This window comes from Haliaeetus albicilla, chromosome 9 (genome assembly GCF_947461875.1).
Source record: "Haliaeetus albicilla chromosome 9, bHalAlb1.1, whole genome shotgun sequence".
Lineage (NCBI taxonomy): Eukaryota > Metazoa > Chordata > Aves > Accipitriformes > Accipitridae > Haliaeetus > Haliaeetus albicilla.
In genome coordinates this window covers 17,341,333-17,368,713 of record NC_091491.1, presented here as the reverse complement: position 1 = coordinate 17,368,713, position 27,381 = coordinate 17,341,333, and the positions used below count along the sequence as shown (strand labels likewise).

At 46.3% G+C, this 27,381-nt stretch overlaps 2 protein-coding genes and 1 long non-coding RNA gene across 13 annotated transcripts in view; 1 reads left to right on the top strand and 2 right to left on the bottom strand.

Annotated features, from left to right (window-relative positions):
- Positions 1-311, bottom strand: part of UGGT1 (UDP-glucose glycoprotein glucosyltransferase 1) — a 49,738-nt gene extending 49,427 nt beyond the window's left edge. For 2 of the 3 annotated variants that reach the window (XM_069791961.1, XM_069791962.1), the window contains exon 1: positions 166-311. In XM_069791961.1, the coding sequence (XP_069648062.1) occupies positions 166-262 (97 nt within the window). In that variant the 5' untranslated portion in view covers positions 263-311. The remainder of the gene's footprint in view (positions 1-165) is intronic. The other variant, XM_069791963.1, reaches the window with a different exon arrangement.
- SAP130 (Sin3A associated protein 130) lies at positions 287-24,891 on the top strand. 8 transcript variants are annotated; one of them, XR_011326123.1, is made up of 21 exons: positions 287-811; positions 3,670-3,787; positions 4,721-4,956; positions 5,561-5,719; positions 7,411-7,522; positions 9,043-9,167; positions 10,011-10,135; positions 10,728-10,878; positions 11,089-11,179; positions 11,459-11,563; positions 12,646-12,787; positions 13,059-13,180; positions 15,782-16,084; positions 17,147-17,324; positions 18,608-18,712; positions 19,474-19,835; positions 21,248-21,496; positions 21,800-21,925; positions 22,812-22,915; positions 23,199-23,293; positions 23,602-23,715. XR_011326123.1 is itself a non-coding variant. In XM_069791967.1 (21 exons), exons 2-21 carry the CDS (start codon positions 3,676-3,678, stop codon positions 24,090-24,092), a joined length of 3,174 nt encoding a protein of 1,057 aa, XP_069648068.1. In that variant the 5' UTR covers positions 287-811; positions 3,670-3,675; the 3' UTR covers positions 24,093-24,891. The 8 variants fall into 8 exon arrangements, 7 of the variants coding, with proteins under 7 accessions (XP_069648068.1, XP_069648066.1, XP_069648067.1 ...); XM_069791967.1 differs by lacking the exon at positions 23,199-23,293 and adding an exon at positions 23,934-24,891 and having other exon boundaries at positions 17,150-17,324; positions 21,251-21,496; XM_069791965.1 differs by lacking the exon at positions 23,199-23,293 and adding an exon at positions 23,934-24,891 and having other exon boundaries at positions 17,150-17,324.
- Positions 1,337-2,445, bottom strand: LOC138686823 (uncharacterized). 2 transcript variants are annotated; one of them, XR_011326125.1, is made up of 2 exons: positions 2,351-2,445; positions 1,337-1,812 (listed from the first exon to the last, which is right to left on the bottom strand). It is a non-coding gene; the product is annotated as an uncharacterized lncRNA (long non-coding RNA). The 2 variants fall into 2 exon arrangements; XR_011326124.1 differs by having other exon boundaries at positions 2,306-2,428.
- Positions 24,892-27,381: the final 2,490 nt, after the last annotated feature.

The following is a 27,381-nucleotide window of genomic DNA, read 5'->3' as shown; positions in this document are numbered from 1 at the left end:
AGGGAGCGAGGCGGCCCCGGAACACCGCCGGCCGCTCACCACGCGCCCCTCACGGGCCGCGGCCGCTCCGCCGCGCACCCCGCCGCCTCAGGTGCCGCCGCCGCGCGCGCCCCCTCGCCCGCTCCCCTGCCCTGTCCCGCGCGCGGGTCGCCGTGGTAACCGCACCTGCGAGCGGCCGCCACGCTCCCTTCCGGCTCGTGCCGCTCCCGCCGCTTCCGGGGACACCGCTTCCGCTGCCGGGCGAGAGGGGCCGCAGCGCCATAGAGTTATAGCGGGGCAGCGCCAGACTGTCATCTGGCTGCCATCTTGGGGGGGGTCTCAGCGGGCGGCCGTTCCGCCCTCTCCTCCCGCCGCTCCGCGCGGGTCTCAGCCCGCGGGTGGGAGGGCTGGGCCGGGCCATCTCATCTCGCCTTCCCTTCAGCGTCCCGTTCCCGGCATCGCCCGTGGCCGCCGGCGCCTGGCGCTGCGCAGCCCGGAGCCCGCCTCAGGCCGAGGCGGGGGCTGGGTCGCCGAGTCCCGCCGCGCAGCGGCGAGGGCGAAGGCGGCGTTACCGCCGTCCTGCGCGTCCGCGGAGCGGGCAGCCCCGGTAAGGCGGCAGGCGGGGCGCGGGCACGTTTCGGGCGAGCCGCCTGTCACCGCCCGAGGCCGGCGGCGAGCGGGACCTGGCTGGAGCCGCCGCGGTTCTTCTACCGCGCTCGCCGGAGCCGGTGGCCGCGAAGAAGCCGCGTTTGGTCCGACCTGCGAGCGGGGGCCCTGGGGGAAGCAGTGCCAGCCTGTCGTGGTGCGGTCGGTGGAGAGCCCCGTCCCCGAGGTATCGACCGTGGCCCAGCCGGCAGCCGCTCCCTGCACCGTGCGGGACGGAGGGAAGTGGTCTGGGTTCGAGCGCTGCTTCGCTGAAATCCCACTGCCATCTGGAGTGGCAGGGTTCTTCCTTGTCGCACACCCCCGCACGTATCGGCACACTGTCAACCGCATGCCAGCGGTGGGCGGGCGTGCCACATCTTAAAACGTGAGACCAGTCGTGTTGGGTCGCTACGGGCCGGTGTGGTCCAAGACTACGTCCCTAGCAAAACCATGGGAGCATGTAGGTAAGAGCGTAAGATCAGGGCAAACAGAGAGCAATGATTTCTCCAGAACGTTTGTGCAGTCTCAGTTTAAGAAGTAGGTAATGCTAGAGGCAAAGGTGGAATCAATGTTTCTTTCCTTAATTGGTCTAGTTGGCAGCCTCTCCTGTTGAAAGGAGTTCCACAACTTAGTTGCACTGTGCAAAGACCAGCTTCTTCCACTCGCTCGTTTGTTTACAGTGTAGATATGAGGGGAAATTGAAAGCACTATATGGCAGATAAAACCAGTTGTTCTTTATTCATCTTCTCTATACTTTTTACAGCTCTCCATCAGAACTCTCTCTGAACTGTCCCCTTTTCCAGCCCAAAGATGCCAACTCCATTTAGCCATTCTTCGTGTGCTCAGTGTCCAATTATTCTTGCCACATCCTCTGAACATTTTGTAACATTACTGTGATCTTTTTGAGCCGTGGGAATGGGGGAGCAGAACTGCTCATCTCATTGCAGAGGTGTTGAGCCAGAATAAAGCTGGGAGTCCAGCCAGGCAAAAGCCCTGATTCTAGTTACTGCTGTCCCTGCCGGGATAACAAGGGTAAGGGCAGTGTCCCAAGAGTCAAGCCACAGTACAGGTCTCAAGTCCTGATCGATGGTCGTCCTGAAGAGCGGTATCCCTCTGAAGCGAACCTAACCACTGTTCATGCCCAAAGCTTCCTCAACAGCTGTTTGCAGGGTTGTTCGCAACACAAACCTGAAGGGTTTTCAAGGAGAAATTAGGGGTTACTTAAATGTGATTCTGTAATTTCAAGGTTTTCTTTCTGGTTTCATTTTAAAATATTACTAAAACTCTGAAAATGACAGTTGTCTATCTGACTTCATCTCTGAGCCTCAAGACTTGGGGTTGCAATATGCATTGTCACCAAGGTTTGGGGTTGTTTTTAATTTGTTTTTTCCCCTCTGTCCCAGTGAGCAGCAAATATTTATGCCAGAGACAACAGGGATGTTGGAGTCAGGTATTTACTGATGCAATCTGTGTATTTACAAAGGCCCCTTTCCCTGAACACAGCAGGCCCACAGCAGCAAAACTTTTGTCTCCTGCGCGGCCAGCCCCGCGTCAGGCTGGTGGTTACGACCTGCTCAGCTTTTCCTCGGTGCCTCGCACTCTGGGAAGCCTCTTCCTGACTTCAAGGTGCTACTTTGCATACTTAAGTTTAGAAACAAGCAGCGAGAAGCAAACCTCTCACCGAGATGTGTCGGCAGAAGCGTTTCTGTACGGGTATCTGCTGTACCTTGGAGCTGGTGGGGCGCGATGCCCCGTGTGAAGGGCCGGCTCAGGCCTGCGCCGCTCTGAGGTGAGAAGCGGCAGAGATGAGACGCAGGAGGGGGCGCGGGCAGGGCCGGTCGGGCAGCCCCGCCTGCCGCACCAGCTCGGGTGCGGGCAGCGGGGACCAGCAGAAGGCAAGCAGGACGGGGTTTGTCTGGCAGGAGGAGCGGGCAGCGAAGAACTTGGGTGGGGTAGGGGCGGATGCCCGGCGCTGCACCTGCAGTTGCCGCCGGCGGGGCGGGGTGTGTGGCCACCGCCTGGCTCCGCCCACCCCGCCGTTCCCAGGATACCTTACGGCTCAGGGCCAATAGCGCGCCGAGGCTAGCCACCACGCTTCTCGCGCGATCTTCGCCCGCTGGAGAGCGCGCGCGGACTACATCTCCCAGCGGCCCTGCGGGGAGAGCTGCCGCAGCCAATGGGGTGGGGGAGCGCCGGGGTGGGTGGGGCCGACCGGGGCCAATCCGCCGTGGGCAGCTGCGGCGGCGGAAGCGGAGCTCGGTTCTCGGCGGTAGCGGCCCCTCAGCGACGGCTCCTGCGGGGTGCCCCGGGAACAGGTAACGCCGCGGGCAGCGAGCCCGGTACCGCCTCGCTCCGGGGTCCGAGGGCGGCTCCGGAGAAAGGCTGCGGGCGGCGGCCGGCGGCGGCCGTTGCTTCAGTGCGCGGCGGCGGCGGGGCGGTAGGAGCGGTGGGAGCCCGCGCCTGGTGGCTGCGCTGCGCAACGGAGCGAGCGGCTGAGGCGGCGGCAGCGAGGAGAGGGGCGGGGCCCTGCGCGGCGGCAGGACCGGGGCGGGCGGGAAGGGCCGGGAGCAGGGTGGGGCCGAGCAGAGGAGAGCAGGGGTGGGGAGGGCCGGGCCGGGTACTGCGGGCCACGCTCGGTGCGGGCAGGGTAGGGTAGGGCAGGCCCCGGGCTCCGCCGCGCTCCCGGGAACATCCGGGCCCTGCGGCCCCTCACGGCGGGGCGGGCCCGGTCCGGGCGGCACGGCCGGCCCTCATTGGCCAACGCTGTCCTTCCCCGCCATTGGCTCATCGCCTCGGGAGATCATTAGTACGGTCGCTCCTCACTGGCTGCGGAGGCCTGCGCTGGATTGGCTGGCGTGGCGGGGGCGCGCCTCATTGGCGCAGGGTTGGCAGTGCCGCTACCGCCGCTCCCAATGAGCGGGGCGGGAGCGGGGGGCGGTGCCTGCCGGGGCCGTCGTCGCCGCCCACTCCCCTGCGAGGCGGGGGGGGAGGCGGCCGGTATCGTGACGCGCTGTGACGCAACGTAACGGTCGGCGGTACCCGCAGGTGGACATGAGCTCGCAGCAGTTCCCCCGCTCGGGCGCGCCGCCCGCCGGCCTGGGACCAGCGCCGCCGCCCATCCCCACTAGCGGCTCCGCCGGGCTCATCGCCCCCGCCGCCCCAGGTAAGCGGGCTGCGGGCCCCGCAGGGGACGCGCCCTGCCCCGGCCTCCGCCGGCGGCCGCAGCCCGTGGGCAGCTGCCGGCTCCAGGGGCAGGGAGAGATCCCGGCGTCGCGTCGCGTCGCGTCCCGTCCCGTCCCCCCGCCGGCTTCTCCGGCGGTCCCAGGCGGTGTGCGGGGACGCGGTCGCACCGGGCGCTGGGCGGGAGGAGCCACCGGCCCCGCGGCAGCCAGCCCGAAAGCTGCCTCGGTCACGAAGGGGAGAACAACGTGCAAATCTGAAAAGTGACGTCAGGGCAGAGTTGTTCCTTTGCTCCTTTTAAGCATGTTTGCTCGGCTGCCCGCGCCCCTCAGCTCGTCTTCTGCGTATTTTTAGCAGAAGTGATGAGTGAATATGGGAATGTTTCACGTAGCTGAAAATGGGCTGGGAGCCCTGATTCTAGTTACTGCCGTCCCTGCCAGGATCACAGGTTTTTGGCAGGCTACCAGAGGTGACTGGGGGGGAGCAGCTTCATTTTCAGGAGGGTTTATACTTGTTTTTCAGCCTGATATTCAGATACATAATGCGTTAAATGAAGACTTTTTAATACTACCTGTTTGTCGTGGCACCTTACAGCAGTTACTTAGGTACTTATGTATTTTTCACTTGAAAGAAAAATTAGTCAATCTTTGTTTGAAGAAGTTGTTTACATGGACTTATCAGAGATGACCCCAAGTTGCCCAACATTACAAGGCCCATCAGTTGTGAGGGGAACCAGCAGAAGGAGTGCCAGAGTTCCTAGGGTTTTCATCATTGGAATATGTTTAATTGTAGCGGTGCATTTCTTTTATTTAGACTGTTTCTGCCATCACATCTCTGACCTGGTGGGTTACCAATGTGAACCTGTTAACCTTTTTTACCTTTTTCCTCAGAGTTCCCTTTTTCTTTTTTTCGCTAGTGAGTGATGAATCTAGTCGCGACTCAGAAGTTGCTCCTAGAGAGCACATCGGCCCTGGTGGCTCTATACAATCTCGAGAAGAAAAGCAGGAACCAGTGGTGGTTCGGCCATATCCACAGGTTCAGATGTTGACGCAGCACCACCCTGTCCAGTCTGGTGCCCCAGTGACAGTGACAGCACCACCAGCACATTTGACTCCAGCTGTGCCACTTTCCTTTTCAGACGGGCTTATGAAGGTAATGAGGAGGTTCACAATTCGTAGGGACAAAAATACAATCTATATTACAAGTTAGAGTGTTGAGCAAAAATAAATCACACTGAAAACTTCCCTACTTTTGTTTTTTAAGCTTTCCTTGTGTGCTTCTACTGACTGCACATTGCCTCCTGGGTTTAGGTGTTTTGTATGATACATTGAGGACTTCATAGTATCACAGCATTATTTTTGAGGGGTGTGTTTTTTGTTTATCTCTTAAGAGAAGGGTAATTTCAATCAGTTTCTGAAATCTTTTCTCTGCAGGAGTGGATGAGAATATCAAATTAACTGTTAACACCCAGTGTCTGTAGGGGAATACTGTAGTCCTAACAGATTCCATTTGTGACTCATGCTGTATGTTAGAAGCTGCATGTTTCCACTACAAAAGATACCCTTTCTTTGTCCCAAATGAAAATGGAATAGCTCTAAATGACCAATATCCTTCCTCTCCAAATGCTTAACTGTACTTATACTTGTGCAAAGCTGACTTTCTCTCCAGGCTTTGACCCCCCCCAGAAATGATACCTGCTTCAACATTGAGCTCTCATTTGGAGTAGCCAATGTTTCTGTCTTTGTATTTCTTGCAGCCTCCCTTGAAGCCTACCATGCCCAGCCGGCCCATTGCTCCTGCTCCGCCCTCTACTCTCTCTGCTCCCACAAAGGTTCCTGGGCAAGTTACTGTGACCATGGAAAGCAACATACCACAGGCTCCAACAATTCCTGTGGCAACAATCAGTGGGCAACAGGTTTGGTTTTTTGGTTTGTTGTTTTTCTGTTCCATCTCACTGCATGGTCGGATCAATACTAATGTTGGTACAACTGAGGTGGGTTCTTGCAGCAGGAGGGAAGGTAGAGAGAGCAGGCTTCCCTATTCAGTGGCCACTGGTTGTTGGATCGGTTCTGCTTGGAGAACGTCAGACTCGGTTATCACTAGCTCTTTAGAAAGTTACTGATTCGTTGTAATCATCCAACTGACGTAGCACGGTGAGGCTGTGATAGCAGAGCCATATCCAAAAGCTGCTGTGCAGCTGAGTCTTTCCTTAACAGCTCCTGCTGTTTCAGTATCACTTGGAGAATTTCTAGTATAGACAAACTGCTGGAATTCATCACTGCACTGTTCTTTAGCTCTCCTGGGAGCAGATCAGAAGAGACAGGTGAACAGTTCATGGTTTTGCAGTGTATTCTTATTAAACCACTAGTGACAAAATTTGAGCGGGGGAGGTGTAGATAATGCTTTAGATTCCCCCCCCCTCCTCCCCCCGCTAACTTTGACTGCAGATCCAGTCCTGGTGATTTGAAACTAGTTTACCAGAACACTGTGGTAGGTTGACCCTGAGTGGGTGCCAGGTGCCCACCAAAGCTGGTCTATCACTCCCTCTCCTCAGCTGGACATGGGAGAGAAAACATAACAAAAGGCTCGTGGGTCAAGATAAGGGCAGTTGAATAAAGCAAAAGCAAAGGAGAACAGATTATTTTATTCTCCGCTTCCCATTGGCAGGCGATGTCTGGCCACTTACTGGGAAGCAGGGCTTCAGTATTTGTAGTGGTTGCTCCGGAAGACAAACATAAAATAACGAATGCCTCCCCTTCCATCTACCTTTACTTAGCTTTTATAGCTGAGCTGACATCATATGGTATGGAATATCTGTTTGGTCAGTTTGGGTCAGCTGTCCTGGCTATGTCCCCTCCAAGATCTTGCCCAGTCCCAGTCTGCCAGTGGGGGGGGTGGGAAATGTTGGAGAGAGCCTCGACGCTGTGCAAGCACTGCTCAGCAGTATCCAAAACACTGTTGTGTTAACAACACCTTTCTAGCTACCAATACAGACCACAGCGCTACGAGGGCTGCTGTAGGGAGAATTAACTCCATCTCAGCGAGACCCAGTACACTGTGAAGTCCCAGGGTTTTGATGTAAAGTGCCTTTAGGTGGATTTGAGTTAGGCTGGCTAAGGATGTGCAGCAGTTTCAGTGGATTTTTATCTTTATTAATATCCCTGGGAAGTCCAGAATTATAAGAAAATAGAATTAACTTGTTGCAGCATTTGCCAAGTTCCCACCGTTCTCTCAACTTTACTGGAGAGGTGGTATGAATCTATGCCTTAAAGGTCACTAATGGCAGAAGGGCCATCTCTGGCTGACAAGTGGGTGACTGCTGGCTGACTGTCACCCATGTAGCAACCAGAAAAATAGATCAGTGAAATAGATAAATGTGTACATCTTCCACACACAATGTCATCAGGCTCTGTAACTTCATCCTGTAGAAACATCTGCCTCTTTCTCCACTCAACTTGTAATGCATGCAACCTTTATACACCAAATATTTCTACAAAATCTCTTTTCTCTCTTTGGGACTTAGATATGGTAATAGTGTGGCCATTAATTCTTGTTGACACAGCTCATAAGTTTATTTTGGGTTTTGCTATTTCTTTAACTCTGCAGGGGCATCCTAGTAACTTGCATCACATCATGGCTACCAATGTGCAGATGTCTATCATCAGAAGTAGTGCTCCTGGGCCTCCGCTACACATTGGAGCTTCTCACCTACCCCGAGGTAAAAGATCTAGCTGCGCTATCCCTGCCTTCAGCTCACAGCCTCTCGGGGAGGTGCATCTAGCCTTCACCTCTAAAATTCTCCTCACTGCTAACGCAGCTAAAACTTCAGCTGTTAAAACTGCTAGCATGAATAGGTGACTGCTGGCCTTTTTAAGAATTATGTTGCTTTCAGCCATTTAGGGCAGGACTGTGTGACAGTGTTTAAAATGCTGGCAGATACCAGCATGTCTGTTATTCTAGTTCTATGTTGTTAAACAGTAAACACTTTAAAGAAAAAATATACACTGGTATAGACTGACCTGTCCTACAAAATGTCATGTTCATTCTTGGTAGCAAGTGTCACTTGCCTATGACAGTGGCACCTGGGCAGTTGTGAGGCATATTCTTGTACCCACCTGTCACAGGGTCACTTGTGCATTTTTGTGCATGCTAATATATCCTGTTGTGTGCATTTGCGTTTATCCTTGAGTTAAATGCTGGTCATAACTACAGGCTCTTGCCTCCCAGGATTTTGGTTGCTACGGCTTACAAAACAGGAGATCAGCCCCTTAAAAGAAGCCCTGGGCTCAGTACAGTCTGTCTGATTTCTGACTGTAGTTTTACTTTCAAAAGCTTATGGGTTAGGTTTCTAGTTCAACTTTAAACTGATCTGAATTTGAAGTACCATTTATTTTTATTTCCTCTCATATTTGATGTTATTTGGTCACTCAAAAATAAATTGACATGAGCAAAACCTAATCTTTTACTAGAGTAGGTGGGAGACTGTGCAGCTTTATTTGTAGCTGAAGTAAAAAGTAGTGTTGTTCACTTGATTCTTGTGGGACAGCTGCCACAAACTTTGTATTGTCAGTTAGTGTGTGTTTTCTTTTTTCTTCCTGCTCTTTTTCTTTCAGCTTGAATGTTAACTTTTGAGGTAATAATTTCAATTAGGGACATCTACAGAAGCTATGCAGTCTAGTCCATCAAATTATTTCAAGGCTACTTGCCTTCTACAGTGATTTCTTATGATCAGGAGACAGCAAACAGTAGACAAATTAATCAAATTGCAGGTTCAAAAGGGTTGATTTGTTTGGGGTTGGTTTGTTTGTTTGTTTTGGGTTTTCTTCTATTGCATGTGTATTTTTCTTCCAAACTTCATCAGGTGCAGTGAGATTATTGTTGGTATCAGGTGACTTATTTACACATTAGCCCAGTAATCAAACTGAATTATTTCTACTGACTTCCTTAGCTTGGAATAGAAGGTTGGATCATTGGATCCCCTGTAATAATAGGGGAATGAGAAGTATCAATAAAGCCAATTCATTTAAAATAATACCTACCCTTCCCCACATACTTTTGTGAACCTTATGTATTATTTGTTGCAAGCCTTACTTTTTAAACCAATGTCACCTGAACTGACATACACATGAAATACATTAAAACTGAAATACATACCAGCTAATGTCAGAGTCTGTCTCTGTGGTCATAATGGAGCCATTTGGGTGCACAGTATTTTAACAGACTTGCTTTGTTTCCCAGGTGCAGCGGCTGCTGCAGTGATGTCCAGTTCTAAAGTAACTACAGTCCTGAGACCAGCTTCACAGTTGCCAAATGCAGCTACAGCTCAGCCAGCAGTTCAGCACATCATTCATCAGCCAATCCAGGCAGGTAGCAGCCAGGCAGCTCTGCAGAACACTGACCGCCAGCTCCAAATTCTTTCTGGCACTTATGTGTAACATATAACCTGTAATTGTGTGTTTACTGGGCTGAGGCTACTGTCCGCTCTCTTCCAGTTCTGTTTCTTGGGTACCAGTTTTTAATAGCAAGTAGTGAAATGGTTGCATTCGTCCTGTGGTTTTACTTCCTTCGTAGACTTGGTGCCAGAAATTGGGTTTTTAACTGTCTCCAAAGTGCTTAGAAGCTGGGAAGAGGATTTAGTTCAGATACACTCGGGTTTTAAGGTCTGAAAAGTCTGGTGTGATATGCTCGTGTTGATTTATTCTTAAATAGACGTATTGATGTAGAATCTAAAAAGATCTTATTTTAATGTGCTTCTGTATATCTCGGCTTATGCACACATATAAGGGGAAGATTGTAGATACCTCCCTATGATAGTACTAGTGTTCAATGTTAGGACAAAGGGTTAAACATCCTTAGTTTGTGCTTTCAGTTAGGATCCCAACATAATCACCTTTCACTTCCTGTATATACTTGGATCAGGGTTTCTTTTGGTTCTGAAGGAAACTGACCTTTGGGTTTTTTCCTGAAGACCTTCAAAGGGTTAACTTTGTTGGTTACCAATTCCTATGATGTACATGCTTTGAAAACCAGGACAGATCTGCTTAGGAGCTTGCAGATCAATTCAGAAAGGCTGGAAATGTCTTAAAATGCCAAAACTTAGTGATAAGAAGTAGGAAGAGCAGTTTTAGCCAAGTAATTCCTAGTTATTCTCTAAACACCAGAATTTCTTTTCTGAATGTGTCTCTTTTTGACTCTTTTTTTTATAGTCTCGTCCTCCTGTGACAACTTCAAGCACTATTCCTCCTGCTGTGGTGGCAACTGTCTCAGCCACAAGAGCTCAGTCCCCTGTTATAACTACAACAGCAGCACATGCTACAGAGTCAACCCTCAGGTAAAGCTGCTTTGAAATCTGCAGTGCTCTGACTTTACAGAGGCTGCAGGCAGGGAAAACATATGTGTTAATCATCCAGAGCTGATAATCCTCTAGATGTGGGATGCTATAATACAAAAATAGTAATGCTTGCATGGTGCAAATGCTTTCAGTTCTGTGAATAAAGATTACTATAAATGTGAACTATTGCTCTGTGTTCTGAGAATGAAGGACCTTAATGAATCAGTTTTGAAGTCCTGCTTCCAGGAAAGCAGAGTTTCTATTGCAGGAACTTGTGGCTAATTCGGCCCATCTTTTTTTATGAAGACGCAGTGAAAAACGACCCATGAATGTTGAAAAGCATCCCTGACAGAAGGCCTCTTTTACAAACTGATAGGAGTTACTGATAAGTCTGCACTCCTAGTTGGGTACATAGGGCAGATGAGGACAGAACAGTGTAGTTCAAATTTCTTAACGCTGCTTTACCATGTACTTGATAGCAGTGTTGCTTTTGCAGAGGAGGAGACCAAGGCCTGATGGGTGTTCCTGAATTTTGTCTTTCATATTTAGTATCCACATGGTTATGTTCATGATTATTTTTCTTTCTCTCCAGTCGACCCACCCTGTCTATCCAGCAGCACCCGCCTTCTGCAGCTATTAGTATCCAGCGGCCTGCACAGCCGAGGGATACAGCTACTCGGATTACACTACCATCTCACCCAGCTATAGGAACACAGAAGCCGCAGCTCCACACCATGGCTCAGGTAAACTGTAAGAATTAAAAAACACCCTTCATGCTTCTTCTAGATGTCTCTTTTGTTTATATCTTGAAGCCTAAGATTAAATTTGGGAAAAGAGTTAGTATTAGGTTAGAAATTCATGTTCTTTATGGTCAGTGCAACATTATTCCATACTAAGTATATATTTTAAATGTACTAGTCTTTTAACTTGAAGGTTTTCTTTTCTTTTCATAGAAAACCATTTTCAGTACTGGTACTCCAGTGGCAGCAGCAACAGTGGCACCTATTTTGGCAACAAATACCATTGCTTCAGCAACCACAGCTGGTGAGTATTCCTAATGCTATTGTGGGAGAGCTGTGGGGTGTGGGTTTTGTTGTTGCTTTTTGTTGTTTTTCCTCCTTGAAGATGGGACCTGATTACTTTTGAGGAATTCTTTATTTATGGCAAAGACTGCATTTAGGAGTGCATGAGCAGACTTCAGGAGAGAAATTACTGGGTTTTTCAGGGAGATTGTCTGGGTTGGGGTTTTTGCCTTCTTTATTTGGATATAGGTAGGGCTTTGTAGAAAGATCTTGTATGGGTTTTTTTTTTCTTTTTCTTTAGGTTCTGTGTCTCACACACAAGCGCCTACAAGCACCATTGTCACCATGACAATGCCCTCCCATTCTTCCCATGCTACAGCTGTCACAACCTCAAACATCCCAGTTGGTGAGTGATTTCAGCTCTAAGAAGAGCGTGCAACTGATGCTTCGATTTTTCTGTTTATGCTAGCAGTGTTTGTGCATATTAGCAAATGAAGGAGGGGAAGAAAATCAGTTCCAGCTGGGAGAAACCAATTAACAGGTCTGCTGTGGCATAACTGTTTTAATACCAGGGAGAAATAGATGTTCTAGGAGGAGTAAGTAATAAAATGGCTCATTAAATTACTCAATTGAATTTTCAGACCAACTTGGGCCTTTTGGCATTTCAGAACCTGCATTGTATATACTAGAAGTTGTAACTGTTTGGTGATAGAATATGGCTTTCATAGTTGATTTTTTTTAAAGTTCCTTCCTGTGCTTCTTGAGGCATTAGGTGTAGCCTAGTCGAGTTTGATTAGTATGTTAATTTGGAGGTAAAACACTAAGGTCTAAAGGTGGGAACTTTATTTGCCGGGATGTAGAATCTGCCTGAGATGTTTCCTACAGAACTGCATAAGTTTCCTTTTTTCATCTCTCTTTTCCTGCTGACCTCCTTCTTGTTCTTTTGAAATCTTGTAATATCTTTCCCTGCCATAAATACCCGAGGAGTAAAGTTATATCTCCATACATCAGTGTTTCCTGTAAAGCTTTTGTAGGTGTTTTCTTTCTTTTCTTGGCCTCTGTGTATACTTGCCTGCCTTGATCTCGTTTCCCTCAATCTCTGCCAAGTTCTGCTTTGAAAATTTGGATAAATAAGTTCTTGACAGCAGGAAGGATTGGGTTGATCCTAAAAAAAACCCCAATAACTTCATTTGAGCACTGGAGTAACTTACTCTGTTAGCAAGTATAATTTATATATGCATTTATAATATCCATCTATTCTGGTATAAATTGATGGAAAAAATGCGTCGTTTCCCTTGCTCTTTCTGCCTATGGAGGAAACCTATCATCACTGTGGATAGGAAATCATCTGGGGATGGGGTGGATTTTTTGGCTTGAGGGGGAAGGTAGTAGTATAGGGGTTTTTGCCAGGAGAATTAATCTTGCCTTTGTAGCGTTTACCAACTTTTCCTTTGACTGTCAAATGATTACATCTTTGTCTTTGTGCAGCTAAAGTGGTTCCTCAGCAAATCACGCATACTTCTCCCCGGATCCAGTCTGATTACACAGCAGAGAGGAGTAATCTCATACCCCTTTCTAGTCACCGGGCGTCTCCAAACCCAGTAGCAATGGAAACCAGAAATGACAACAGGTGGGGAAATAACAGCTCTGTGAATGAGAGTGTGTGTGAGTATGTTTTGAGTGCCTTACTGCTTTTCTAGGTTCCGCTATGCTGGAAATAATATGTTTTAAAAAGCTGAGGTGGGGGGAATTTGGTAGTTTTGAATTAATCATTATAGTTGAGATACTTGATAGCTTATGACGGATGAGATTACAAAACTCAGGGAGTGGCCCAAAGGCAGGGGTTGAAGATGAACTGTTGAAATGGTGTGTGTAATACTTGCTTTCTTTGATGCCTTTAGGCAGTCGGTGCCTGTCCAGTTCCAGTATTTCTTACCAACATACCCGCCTTCTGCCTATCCTTTGACTGCACACACCTATACCCCCATCACCAGCTCAGTGTCCACAATTCGCCAATATCCAGGTAACGCTAGCTTTGGGGCAAGCTCACTTTGATGTTTTGTTCAGTTGTTTAAAGCTTATGTATGAGCTTTAGTGATGGGAGAAGCTAAGAGGCTTTTATGCTTGATTCTGACAATTTGTCGCAAAAAGTCTTTGAGTCGTTGGCTGAGGCGAAAATTCAAGGGCAAGGGCTACTGAAGTACTTCAGAGGCCCACTAAATCCAGCTAATAACAGTCGTCTTGGGAGTTTCACATTTGATATCCAAGGGTTTGCCTCTCTAAGTAAAAGGTTTTGATTCTACAAATCAAAACAGTTCAACTCCTCCAAACCAGTTCTTTGATGCATCTTCATTCCCTGGTGTTCTGATGAGCCCCTTTTAATCTCTTTCCACAAGTGTACAGTTTGAGAGAGAAACCTGAACCAAAAACAGAAAAAATAAGCTCCATTGCACACTTTTGCATTAGTGTTCTATTTAAAAGAATGGAGCAATTAATGTGTTTAAACTGTTGCAGTAATTTGCAGACAGTGAAAAAATAATGTGTAATATGAGCCCACATAGTCAACCCAAACTTACGTCATTCTGTGACAAAATTTGGAGCACTTTTACTGAGTGGTTTAGGACTGTTCTCTATAAGGTGATAATTTCCACAATCCAAAGCATAGGAATATGCATGACTTGGATTTTCATGGAACATCTGTGTCTGCTGGCAGCATGTTACCCTTGAGCAGTATGGAGATAATTGGGAAGGACTTGGAGGTGGCAAAGCCTATTTGCTGAATGGGAAAGTATGCACAAGGAATTGATGAGCTACTGGGGCCTGTTCTTTCTGTCATTGAAAATCCAGTGAGAAGTTGCAAGTCTTGACTATAAGTCATGTCATGATTTGAGGTGGGCTTCAGGATGATTAAATGACTCACAAAAGGGACAGGTGAGCTTCTTTTGTACCTTCCTGCACTTTGGCTGAAGGTTTTAAAGGAGAATGTGCAGGTGAGTGGTGATACTTGGTGTTGGCAGCTGCAGTTGAGGAGTGTTACAGAGCCCCTGACAGAATATGATCACAGACTGTCCGGAGTTCCAGTTCTGGTAGCAGATTGGGGCAATGGTAGGCTCATGCTAATTTTTAAAAAAGCAGATGTAGGCTCTTCAGCAGGAGGTCATTGACAGAGACATTTTGCTTGTTAAATTGAGTTGAAGGATCAGCTGAAGGTACTAATTATGGCAGTAACTGGTGACAACTCAAAGCAGCGGATTCAAGGCATCAGGAGGGACATGCACCTGTGCTAAGCACAGCCAGGTGAGGGCTTAGATAAAAGTACAAAGGAGATTTTTTTAAAAGATCATTGAGATAAGGACAGTTGATGTAGAATTTTGAGGAAGAATGTTGGGTTTGGCTTTCCAAATGCTGGTTGTGTTTTCATATAGTCTCCCAAAAGGATTTTGTTGGGTAGGAAGTTCTGCAACAAGAGTGTTTCGCATAAGGTATTCCACTAAGAGAATTAATGTGCCATACTTTATATAGAAGTCATTTTCAGGGACCTGGTGATAGATTTCAGGTTTTTTATGGCTGTTTTAGAGTGTCTTGTCAGCACAAGAACTTGATCGAAATCTTGTGATAATGACAAAAACAGCTTGTTCTGCAATGAGAGGGCTCTCCACTGTTAGCAAGCAAGTCCATTGTTGGCAAGTTCGCACTTGCATTCTGTCTATGGCTGCAGAAATCGTGGTACTGTTCTGTAAAGACTGGAAATCCAGAGATCCAGGAACTGCAGGTAGTCTAACAGTATTGTTAAATGCTGCCTGGGAGAAGTGTAATACACCGGATAGTGGATCTGGAAAGATGAAATCATAGTTGCTTAGAGCTGTAAATACAAATAAATTAATTGAACTTCCTAGAACAGGTGCCTCATTGGAAACATTGTTCTGTCGCAAAAAGATTTTGTGTTTGAGCTGTGGGATCCAGCTGATAATTGCAAGCCCTGTTCTGAGACAGATAAGATTGTACTAATTTCAGAACAGTTTATCCACTTGCGCTAAGGAAGACTTTATTATTATTATGTGGCTGGGGAAGGGGGATAAGGAAGTAAGCCCTGGTTTAAGGTACTTACACCTGAGTCTCTGCTTGCTTTTGTACAGTCAAAGGTTTGGAGTTTTTTAATTGATATAATGATAAACTCTGTGGAAAGACTCTCTATTGAAAAGAAATGGCTTAGGCTTCTGGATGGTTGGTTTTTTTTCTTTAAGCAAGGAAAATGCCAAGTGTTAGTACTTAACAAGCATTGTAAAATAAGATAGTGAGAAAAAATAGTGCACAGCTTTCTGAGGCTAGAAGCTGGGTACAGAAATTTAAATTGAGTCTAACTAAAAGTAGAGATATACTTGATCTTTTCTCTCTTCTTGCAATTTGAAATAGAAAATGGAATGGAAATAGAGTAATGTTTAATTCTTCTGGCAGACAATCTGGCCTCTCCACTCTCAAATTTACTACTGCAACAAGCAGGCTAGCAAATTAATTTTTCAAAGCAAAATAGTCTTTGGAAAAAGTATTTATGTGAGAGGTGCTAGGGGAAACTGAGGCAACCCACTGGCTAGGTGTGACAAGGTACCTGTGTTGCTGCCCCCAGTTTCAGCCCAGGCGCCCAACTCGGCCATCACGGCTCAGACTGGTGTCGGAGTGGCCTCCACTGTCCACCTCAACCCCATGCAGCTGATGACTGTAGACGCGTCTCATGCCCGTCACATCCAGGGCATCCAGCCAGCACCCATCAGCACACAGGGGATCCAGCCAGCACCAATCAGTGCCCAGGGCATTCAGCCAGCACCAATTGGGACCCAAGGACTCCACCCCGCCACGCCAATTGGCACGCAGGGACTGCAGCCAGCACCAATCAGTGCTCAGCAGCCACAAGCTGACACGAAGACTTCGGGTAAGAGCAACCAGCGAAGTCCATGCTTCAATTCAGAGCAACTGAACTTCTGTCCTACAAATTTTGCTTTTTTATTTTTTCCTTGACTAATGATCTTGTTATAGTCTCTGTGGACCAGCAGTGGACACTAAATACATTCATACACATATTGTCCCAGCAAATATTTTTTACCTGTTTCTTAATTTGTTTTGGGGGTTTTTTTTTTTTGTGGGTTGGTTTGGTTTTGAGGTGTTTTTGTTTTTGTTTTTTTTAAGCGTACTGAGTGAAGTGTGTGGGTAGCCTTGAGTGAGTTACTTCAGTGGAAAAGACTGGTAGTGCCTGAGCTTAAACAATTCTCTTCAGTAAGGCCTTGTGGGAAAAGTCATTTACAAGTAAATGGTGTTCTCTGAACTGTTCCAGCTATGCATTAGATCACAGTGGCAATTAAAATACGGCCAGATACCTTCAGCAGTGGGTAACCTGATCTTGAACTGTGATAGAAACCATCTTTCATTAAAAATGACTGGTCTGATGAAACCCCAACAACTTACTGAAGAAATGGGATATGGCAACTGAGAGAATATGCTGTTGCAAAGCTGGCAGACATACTGATTGTGTGGTGACTTCCTGACTGTCTAAATGCTCTGCATCAGTTAGTTGGCCAAACAGGCTTTGGCAGAAGGTCAGAACATAAACACAGCTGATGGTGCTTCCTTACATGTGGCATGTATTGCCACACAGACTCTACCAGGAGTGTTATTCTGTTGACCCAGTTGTGTTGGTGATCTCCCTAGTGATATCTGCGTTTTCCATTTCTTCTGGAAAAGATTATTTCCCTAGCAGCAGTTGTTAGGCAGGAGGTAGTTTCCATCTTCCCTGCAGAAGGTTCAGTGATCAGCTTGCTTGTAGCAAAGGTATTGCTTACAAAATAGTCTGAAAGCACTGCAGTTAAAGACTGAGGGAGCATGGACAACAGGTGATCTGCAAACACCTGCTTTGTCATCAAATTTCCTTAAGTAACTGCTGCTTTTTCCTCTCTGTATCTGTTCTTCTCTCTGCTGTGTCAATGTCCATCCCTCCCAGCAGTAGTCTTGGCAGATGGAGCCACCATTGTAGCCAATCCTATTAGCAACACATTCAACACGGCTTCTGCAGCAACTACAGTTGTGCAAACCCACAGCCAGAGTGCCAGTGCCAGTGCGCCAGCCCAGGGCTCTTCCCCGCGCCCAAGCATCCTCCGGAAGAAACCAACCACAGATGGGTGAGTAGAATTGAAAAATATGTGAATGACACTTCTGTGCAGTCTAGCCCAGCTAAATGGAATCATTTCAGTGGAGATAAGAAAAGTTCTAGCAGACTATTCAGCTAGCAGTTGTTGTGAGTAACCTGCTGATCTGTGAAACACACTTCTTTTCCTCCCCCAGGGTAGGATATAGTTTTCTCTTACTGTCAGTAATAAAATGAGAAGAAGGACAGTTTGTCTTCTAGCTCTTGATAGTGACCTTTTGAGGGCAAGTAGATTTGAGACTTTCTTACTTAGTGTAATAAAAACAAAGAGTTCATAATCTAATAAAATTAGAGTTCCGTGCTTTGTCTTCAGTGCTTTTCTTGGAAGAATATGTGGATGAGTAGAAAGGACAGGATTAGTACCCTGCTGTGAAATCTGATTAGGAAGAAGGGAGGGAGTAACTTAAACTCTTAAAATATTTTATGTTGTCTGTCTAATTTTAAATGCCTGAATAAAGAGGCAAGAGACAGCTTTAGAATTAACAATGCATTTCCTCCTGACTAACAACTGAAAATATTTGGAACTGATATGTCCTATGAGACTAAAATTGCCTTTTTTTTTTTTTTTATTATTTGGGTGGAAACCTTTTTTTTTAAGGCAGAGAAGCTGTAGAACTGAAACAAATTAAAGAAGCAGAGGTAGATCACTAAAGAATGTTTCTATTTGAGAGGTTGATTATTTTGGACAACAAATTGACTTCCAGCCCCACAGGAGACTGAATAGTCTCTAAGATACTTTTCTGTATTCAGCCCTGTGCTGCCTAACATCTGCATCCAGGGCTTGAGGTCCTGGAGTCAGGATTTGACACAGTCTATTCCAACTAAACGAAGCAGATGCCTATCTGAGCACTGTTTGGTTCCAGATGATTTGCTCAGTCTTGCAATAGCAGTGGAGGACAGTGGCATAGCCAGACCTCCCTTTGTCCACTGTTGGAGCCTGGCAGTCTCAGTAAGATGCTCTGCCTGGCAGGATAAAAGTAAAGCTGGCATTCTTGGAGAAGCCCTAAATGGGGGTGAGACTAGGCTAGAGCAACTAATCTTTTATCTTTAAAGAAAATAAAACATAACATCTAATTTGAAAAGTGAAATGAGACTCACTCTGTAGTGAGTCAGTTATACTGAAGACAGTGATACAGCAATGATACAGCCGTAACTCCTATCCTGGTTTGGGCAAGAGAGGGTTGATTCCTTTGCTCTCAGTGGTATTCGTGTTTGCATCAGGGAGGTGGGAATCTTAGATCTGTCTGTCTCTTATAGGCTGGCAGTCCGGAAAAGCTTAATTCCACCTCAGCCACCTGAAGTAGCTAGCACACGTGTCGAGAGTACTATGCGAAGCACATCTGGATCACCGAGGCCTGCTGGGTAAGACTGTAGGAAACAACCAACTGCATCATAATAGTTTTACTATATTTGTTTGATTTGTATTCTTTGGCTATTGGAGCATTTCCTTTCTTTTGGGAAACTGAAATCTATTTTGAAATTGTCAGTGTGATGACTTTGAACAGATTTGAGTAGTTCTGCTGCTGTGAAGCTGAGGCAGTAGCCTTTTAAAAGGTGTAGTTATGAGCTTTCATAGAAACAAACAAAAAACCTTCTGCTGTTATAAAGGATAGGCCTTGAAACTTTTTTCTCTACTACTTGGGAATTAATGCTGAAGAAAGGTAAATGGAGCTTCTGCCCTGCTTCAATTTTGATCAGTGGCTTTACAATTTAGTGGGTTTTAACTATGGGCCACAGTGGGAGCTCTTGAAAACAGAGGATGGGGAGCAGTACAGCTTTGGGTAACAGTTCCTTTTGTCTGCATTGTGAAACTGTCTTGATCCTTTTACAAGTATTTTGAAGTTACCTGGAATTAGTCATGAGATTTGCTTGTTACAGTGAGTGGAAGAAAAATAGCATCTATAACAAATACAAAAGATTAGAAAGGGAGTGGAGGAGGAACTGTAACTGAGATGACACCTTCTCCTGTTGTTAAACACGTTATGGAGCCAGGTGTTACTTGCGGGTGCAGGAAAAACTGGATAGTGTGAATCCAGCTTGGCTCATTCACTTTGTGCTGGGTGGTCATGACCGAGATGCAGTTAACTTCAATTTGGTTTGCTTTTTTTTTTTTTACATTACAGTGCCAAGTCCAAACCTGAAATTCATGTGTCCATGGCCACTCCAGTCACTGTGTCTATGGAGGCAGTGTCTAATCAAGGCAGTGAGCAGCCCACCATTGCGGTCCCCCCTACCTCCCAGCAGCCCCCCTCTGCCATTCCAACAATCATCGCAGCAGCCAGTCCCACTTCGCAGCCTGCAGCAGCGCTGTCCACCATTCCAGGAGCTGTCCCGGCTGCTCCACCAACTTCTACCACAATTGTGGCAGCACCCGCTCCTCCATCAACCATGAGCGGTGCCCTGTCAGCAGTGCTGGGTCCTGCAGTACCGGAGATAAAAATCAAAGAGGAATTGGAACCTATGGACATAATGCGACCAGTATCTGGTAGGTGGTTGTTAATTACCAGATTGCTTCATTTTTTGTTGAGACAGTGGAGAAATTAGAAGGATTTCAACATGTCCATCTTGAAAATGAAATTGCATCTCTTTCTTGGTAGCACAGAGCACCAGTCAGAGGGCTCCCATATGCCTTGTTACTCATGAAGTTCTTCTTTGCCTTCTCCCTAATCTCCCATGAAATCACTTGTTATTGTGACTGCTTTGTTCACATTCAAATATCCAACTCTAAAGGGTGTGTGTGAATTCCTTGCTCAAAATGCACATGCTCAGCAGCAGTACCAATATATTATGGATCAGTTCAGTTAATCTTGGTTTTCTCACAAATCCTACTGTTCAGGTCCAATGGCCTCTCTTGTATGTGGAAAAACTAGTGACCAGAGTAGGACTTCGTAGGGCCCTCCTGCAATTCGTGGATATTTTTCTCTAGAACTTTTTAAAGTGTGCATTATATTGCCTTACTTATCCAGCTTGGCCTTAGTTGCTATCAGATGGCTCGATCAGTAAAATTCAGACCCTTATAGATGTCAAGTCGAGCACTACACAGTGGCGAAACGATAGGAATGCATCCCACATTCATGAGTATCAGCGTTCTGTTTTAGTTGTTGGTTTTATCACTCTTCTTAAAGCTGTATGTTGTCCTGTGATGGAAGAAGCTGCTTGCTACAGATGTCTCTGGAGCACAGGCAGATAGCATTAAGTTCTTCAGGGTTCTTTTGTCTCTTACTGGCAGTTGTGGATATGCCAAATTGTCAAGAGATCCTATCACAGAAATTTTTTGCTGTGGCCTTAGTCACAGCCGATTTGAGCTTTTTCCTCCGAATGTCAAGGAATGTTTCTTCAAGCTACCTGCTGCTCTACTGCCCAACTTCAGAGGTGTGTTGATTGGTGCAGTAACCTACTGATGTGGTGCTGTTGACTTGGCGGTACAAGTAGACTCTTGCAAGGAGAGTACTGCAAACCTGATTTGATTGCGTATGACTCTCTACTTTTAAGAGGAAAGGGACTTGCTTGCTATTGACCGATCCAGGCTGGCGTACGTGCAAAGATACATCTTTTACAGTAACACAAGACAGAAGTTAGCATGGATTCCTTTTTGTAGCATTAAACTAACATAAGCTTCAAATATGAAGGAACTGAGGGACAATTATCTCTGCTTTCATTGTTTATGCTTTTGTATATGAGACACTAAAGATCTTAGCGTATAGGCTTATCCTAGCGATTGCTGCTGGCTTAATATCTGGCCTTCTACATAGATGGAGCTGAAGTGCTTGTACACGTCACGCTCCTCACAATGCGCTGAAACAGGAACTACTGTCAGAGGCAGTGTTCAAATAATGTTAGTGTGTTACCTTTACACTGCTGATGGTGTGGGTTCTTTTCCTCTTTCCTTCCTCTCAGCAGTCCCTCCTTTGGCAACAAGTACTGTGTCTCCATCTTTGGCACTGCTGGCCAACAACCTTTCAATGCCTCCAAGTGATTTGCCACCTGGTGCCTCCCCGAGGAAGAAACCCCGTAAGCAGCAGCATGTCATCTCCACAGAGGAAGGGGACATGATGGAAACAAACAGCACTGATGATGAGAAATCCACCGCCAAAAGTTTGCTGGTGAAGGCAGAGAAGCGAAAGTCTCCTCCAAAGGAGTATATAGGTAACGTCATCTCTAATGTCTTTTTTCATATGCAAGCATCTGTATTTTCTTTTCCGTTTGTTTCTCAGAGAAGGTGCTCTTGCCATTCTCCCGCATCCTAAATACAAATGATACAGAATCCAAGTATCTGTTCCTCAGTGCTGTGTGTATAGTGATGTTCAGGGAAAATGACCTTTCTCAACACAGCGTATTATTTTGTATGAGTTAGTGCTTACTGATCTTCTGCTGATGTTTTGTCATGCTGATCTCCTGCTTTCACCTACTTAATGATGATAATACAGTTCTCCCTGGCTCCTTTTCTAGATGAAGAAGGTGTACGATACGTCCCTGTGCGTCCAAGGCCGCCTATCACATTGCTGCGTCATTATCGCAATCCTTGGAAAGCTGCTTACCACCACTTTCAGAGATACAGTGATGTCCGGGTAAAAGGTCAGTCTGCCTCTTGTAGTTTGACAGTTTGATTCATCCAGGGTGAACTGCTTCACTGTACCTATTAAGAGTGACTTAGGAGCCTTCTTAGCTAGCTGGTGTTGATAAGCAATCCCACAAAAAGGTTTTGATTGCAATTTGGGAAACAAGGGCTGATCAAGCGACCTAATGTCTTTCATTAGCTAGATGTTGCCTAAATCTCTTCTGCTTTCAAGATAAAGGAGGGAAGAAGGGACTGACACTACACAAAATTAGCTATAATTGTATGGTTGAGAAATCTGTTTACGTACAGTGATGGAAACTTACTAAAGAAAGGAGTCCTTAAAGTGACATGCTATGGTGATATGCTACAGTTTAGTTTTGTAATTTTCTTACTACCTAACAAACTAGTCTTGTCAACTACCAAATGGGCTTTTAAAGAAGCATTGGGGTTTTTTTCTAATATGAGGAAAATAGAGATCAGATACTGGTTTTTAGGCTTTTTTAGCTAATATCTTAAATTTTTTAAGCAGATTGGGTTTTCACAACTGTGTAAATACATCAAGGAGGGAGTAGATATGTATTTCGGTGGTAAAGGATGGATATTTTACTTTTTCATGCAGGGTGTTTGAAACACTGAGCACTACATTCTTTAAATGGGGAAAAATGGGATGTAATACAATTTTTCTGGAAATACAGATAACCTGTTAATAAGCAAGAGCAGCGGTCAGATACGTGGCAGATGGGTAGCAAAATGATGGCAGATGGGCAGATGAATCAAAACGTTGCTCATTGTCATTTATTAGGATGTATGGAGAGCAGGATTTGGCTTAATGTTTTTGTTTGAGAGGAGGCCTGGGGAACTCCTGAAATTTGAATAACATATCTTTGTATTTCCTGGTGACAGAAGAGAAGAAGGCTATGCTACAGGAGATCGCCAATCAGAAGGGTGTATCCTGTCGTGCACAAGGGTGGAAGGTCCATCTCTGTGCGGCACAGCTACTACAGCTGGTAGGTGCATGGGGCTTGCCAGCTTCCTACGACATGGGGGAACACGGAGTTGTGTAAGACAGGAGGATGTTTTTACAAACTCAGTACGTGGTCATCTGACATTGGGATACCGTAAAGGAGCTGGTGTGTAGTGCCCAAAGGGAGTGGGATGTGCTTTCCCCTTTCTCAGGAATGTGGCGTAAGTGGCTTGGAAACTTAGAGTGTTGATTTTGATCCAGACATAAGAGCTGATGTATTTTGTACAGATGATCAAAATTGGCAACTCCCTCCTGCTGATGCACAGGTCTGAAGAAGCGTCTGTTTGGGATGGTGCGGCTGATCTGAGGAGGCAGCACTGATCCACATTCCTGGATGCTTCTGTTTCAGGTTGGGGGTGAGGTAGGTGCTCTGCATTCTAGCACCAAACTCCCCAAAACCTCTGCATTCCTGGAATAGTATTGTGAGAAATAGGGGAAACAGTTCTGGTTAGGATCCATGTTTGTTCAGAAGTGGAGCAATTCTGTAAATAGGATGTTAGTAAGAATGATAGTGCCATGCTCTACATCAGAGGCTCCATCTTCTGAATTACTAACATGAGCAGCTGAGAGGGGAACAGATGATCATCTTCTCTGTGTAGCTTTCTTAATGTGGGCGAATGTTTTCTGGCCTAGCGGTGAACCTTCTCATGAAGTGCTAATGTCTTTTAGACGAACCTGGAGCATGACGTGTACGAGAGACTGACTGCCCTGCAGGAGGGACTCATTCCTAAGAAAAAGGCAGCAACCGATGATGACTTGCATCGAATCAATGAACTGATACAGGTAGGTTCCTGTGGCCTCTCAAGCCAGCAGAACTGCCTTACCCTTAATTACAAAATATCCTACTGCAGTTAGTAAGAGCTAAAGCTGGCTTAAAAAATATGGCATAGGTACACTTCCTGTGTTTCCCATGTCATCAGTTACAAGCGGTGTTAGGAAAAGGTACAGTGGTTACTTAGACTGGACAGTCTGCTGTTAATGACGACAGTGTTTCATTTCAGGGGAATATGCAGAGGTGTAAACTTGTGATGGATCAAATCAATGAGGCTCGAGACTCCATGCTAAAGGTCTTGGATCACAAAGATCGTGTTTTGAAGCTTCTAAACAAGAATGGAACTGTCAAGAAAGTGTCCAAATTAAAGCGAAAGGAGAAGGTCTAAAGCCCAAATAATGACTCTGGAAACAGAGAATGTGTACAGAATGGAGTTGAACCTTTTTGTAGTTTGGGTTTATTTTTAAGCAGAGCATCTGAATAAAAAGGATAAGTTTAGGGAACAGATGGCAACAGATGGACATTTGAAGCCTGGTGACCTGAAGGGATTGTCACTGATCTGTCATAATGAACAAAGGTTTCTCTCGGGCTCATCCCTTTTTGAAGTCTTTCCAGTCCCATTTGTTTAACCCTCCTGATGTGTCAGTGCCTACTAATTGGAACTAGTGAAGCAGTGTGCAGCGGACAGGGCTCTCCTGTTCTGCAGCTTAGGGGTAAATGTACAGAAGGTGTATATACACCTGTAATGCAGGGGACACAGGGAGGCTGACATACAGGTATCGACCCAGACAGCAACCATGCTTCAAAGCATTGAGAATGACACCACTTTCAGTTACCCCATTCAGTTCTTGTTCTTCTGACCTTCCAGTGTCTGAAGTAGCCTTCTTAAATCAGTGCCACTGCACTAGGAGATCTGCCACATCCAGAATCTCCAATGGCTCAGAAGTCCTAGCTCTCAAGTTAAAAAAAAAAAAAAAAAAAGGAAAAAAGGGGGTGGGGGGAAATAATTTCAAACTGATTTTTGTAGTGTCTCTGTGTGTGTGTGTGTACGTGTCTATGTTGGTGCTCTGGGATACTTGTTTTGAAGTACCTCTTGCAACAGAGGACTTCCTGTAGCTGGTGTAATGTTAATTGTATGTACCACATAAATCCTGAAAACATTAATAAAGGACTTGGAGGTTTTTGTATGTGAGCAGTTTGTATACCTTTATACTAGTGAAACTATTCAGCCCATAAACTCAAAAACAAGTTAAAGCCTTGAAAGAAGCCTGTTGGGGAGAAGAAACAGAATGTTGGAAAGTAGTCAGCCTCTTGTGCTGCGGAGGGAAGGATAACTTACAACTTAGTTCATGTTTCAGCTCTGGAAGATGCAATATGGATCTGCATTTAACCTTAATTTTTTAGAAAGGTTGCCAAATCAATTCATTTTTAGTGTCCTCAGCAGGACACTTCAGTTTCATGAACTAATTCTGTTTTAAGAATACTTTTTTTTCCCCTCGTCTGGTTATAGGGCTGTTATCTTTTGAGATACCAAGTTCTTTCAGAAGTTAATTAGAAAAAATGGTATTTAATTCCTCATTTCTGATTTTTTTTTTAACTAGATAAGTAGAATGTCCGTATTCACACTGCTCTTGTGTTTTTAACACATGCAAAACCAACTTCTTCCAGATTTGTCTGGATGGCAGTCTCATTTTCTTATTAGCTTGATTTTAAAATAAAAACACTTTCATTGTAAGATACAATTCTAGTATAATGATATTGTAACTTCGGTAATAGAAGAGTTAACATAATTGTTTGTTAATTTCCTTGGCTAGAAGAAACAAAACATCAAAATATCCCTGCAGTTCCACAAGCCCAAGAAGTGTGCGTATATGTCTGTATGTTGAAGTGTAAGAGACTCTGGCACAGCACAAATTAAAATGCATGAAGTAAGACATGATAAGGTGGGAGTCAGACTGCTGCTTATAACCTTGTATTTCTTGTGCTTCAGGAACATGCATGACTGGTCAAATACTTATTTGACGTTGTCGTGGTAATAAAACACTGACCCCTCATCGCTCCCAGGTTCGTAAAGACTCTGCAAGAAACTCGCTCATCATTACGAAGTTGCCTTTTGTAGGGCTGAGAACTGTTTCGCATTGTTGGCAAAGGGCTTTTGGATGAAATCCAAGGCATTACCAGCAAAGGGTGAGGTATTTTGGGGGAGGAATGGAGGGAAAGACTCTTTTAAGGATTGCAGAAGTTAAAAGCTTGCTTTTAATCCTTTCTTTTAGGCTATTCTCATGTAATTCTTTGGAAAGACTCCTGTAGTAGCCTTAGTTTTCATAAGCTGGTATTTAAGGCTATATTGTCTAGACTAAAAAGATCATGCTATTTATTCCATAACCTTAGGATGGTAATAATTCTGGTGTTGTCCTAGAAACCATACTGCTTCTGTAGGAGAAAGTAAGATCTGCTAACTTTCAGTTGGATTTCTCCAGCTAATGTTTTCTCGCCTCGTATTTATTCTTTACGCTTAGATCAGGACTGGTATACAGAAATTCCATTTTACAATCTTAAAGAGCCATACCAGTTTATGTCTTGAGGTTGAATGTGGAGTGTGCTTATACCGGGATCTGCAAAATCTGTTCTTTGGCTTTTGTAAATGTTTTGCCTGTGTTTTTAGAAGGAAATTAGAAAGTCGCATTGCGGTTTGCTGCAGGGTTCCTCTATTGCCTAGCTTGCTGTACACTGAGAACACCTCATGCAGATGGAACACCTTGACTTTTAAAGCAATCCTCATCCCAGAGAGTTAATTTACTCAAAACAAGCAGCTGAGAGAGAAGTCTCTCCATTGAGAGTGCAGCCTAAGCCTCTTATTTTTACAATGTGTCCCAAAGCCACTGACGGAATAACTACTTCCCTGCGGTATTTTTAGCAAGAAGCAGTTAGAAATATTAAAAAAAGTAGGGTTGGTTGCGGTGCGGTCGTGACACTTGCTATCCCGATTCGTCCTGCCAGGCCCGATGAAGTAGCCCGCCGGATGAGCCGCGTCGGTACCTACGTTCCTGTGACGGCCTCGGCAGAACGGGCGTCCGGGCCTCCCTCACGCCCGTCCCCTCAGCGGGAAGCTCCGACCCGCGCTGGGCAAGGCCGGGGCTGTGTCAAAACGGGCCGGAGCCAGCCAGGGAGGCCCGCGGCTCCCCTCAGCCGGGCACTGGAGGCGGGACGGGTCCCCGGTCAGGGAGCGCCTGCCCCGCCCCCGGCGCGGCGGGACGGACCAAGGCCCCCAGGCCGCGGGGGAGGATTGGGGGGACGGTAGGCCAGTGGGCAGGGTCTCCCCGCCCCCAGCCACGGAATGGATGTTTCCGCCCGCGCGCCCCTCCTCTGGAGTGCCGTCGCAGCGGCTGCTGGCCAATGGGAGAGCGGCACCCTCGCCAAGTGAGGGTGTCTTCCCCCCCACGCCCCCCGTCCCGGTCAGCGCGCAGCCGAGGGCGGGGGAGCCCCGCGGGCGAGTGGCCCCTCCCGCCCCCGAGACTGTTTGTCCTCGCACGTGCGGCCGGTCACGTGACGAGGAGGGAACCCGGCCCCGCGGGTCCCCCGACCAGGAACGGAAGTCCCCGGTATCTATGGTTCCGAGGGGGGCAAGAGCGCCCTTCCTTCTCTATGGTCGCGCTGGCACCGCGGGGCCGACGGGA

What these genes read in the sequence shown, in the direction of transcription:
- SAP130 (XM_069791964.1), top strand. Translation starts at nt 3,676, where the DNA reads ATGAGCTCGCAGCAGTTCCCCCGCTCGGGCGCGCCGCCCGCCGGCCTG. An exon ending in GAAACCAGAAATGACAACAG is followed by an intron (nt 12,788 to 13,058) that starts GTGGGGAAATAA and finishes TGATGCCTTTAG; the next exon opens with GCAGTCGGTGCCTGTCCAGT. An exon ending in TCCTCCAAAGGAGTATATAG is followed by an intron (nt 21,497 to 21,799) that starts GTAACGTCATCT and finishes CTCCTTTTCTAG; the next exon opens with ATGAAGAAGGTGTACGATAC.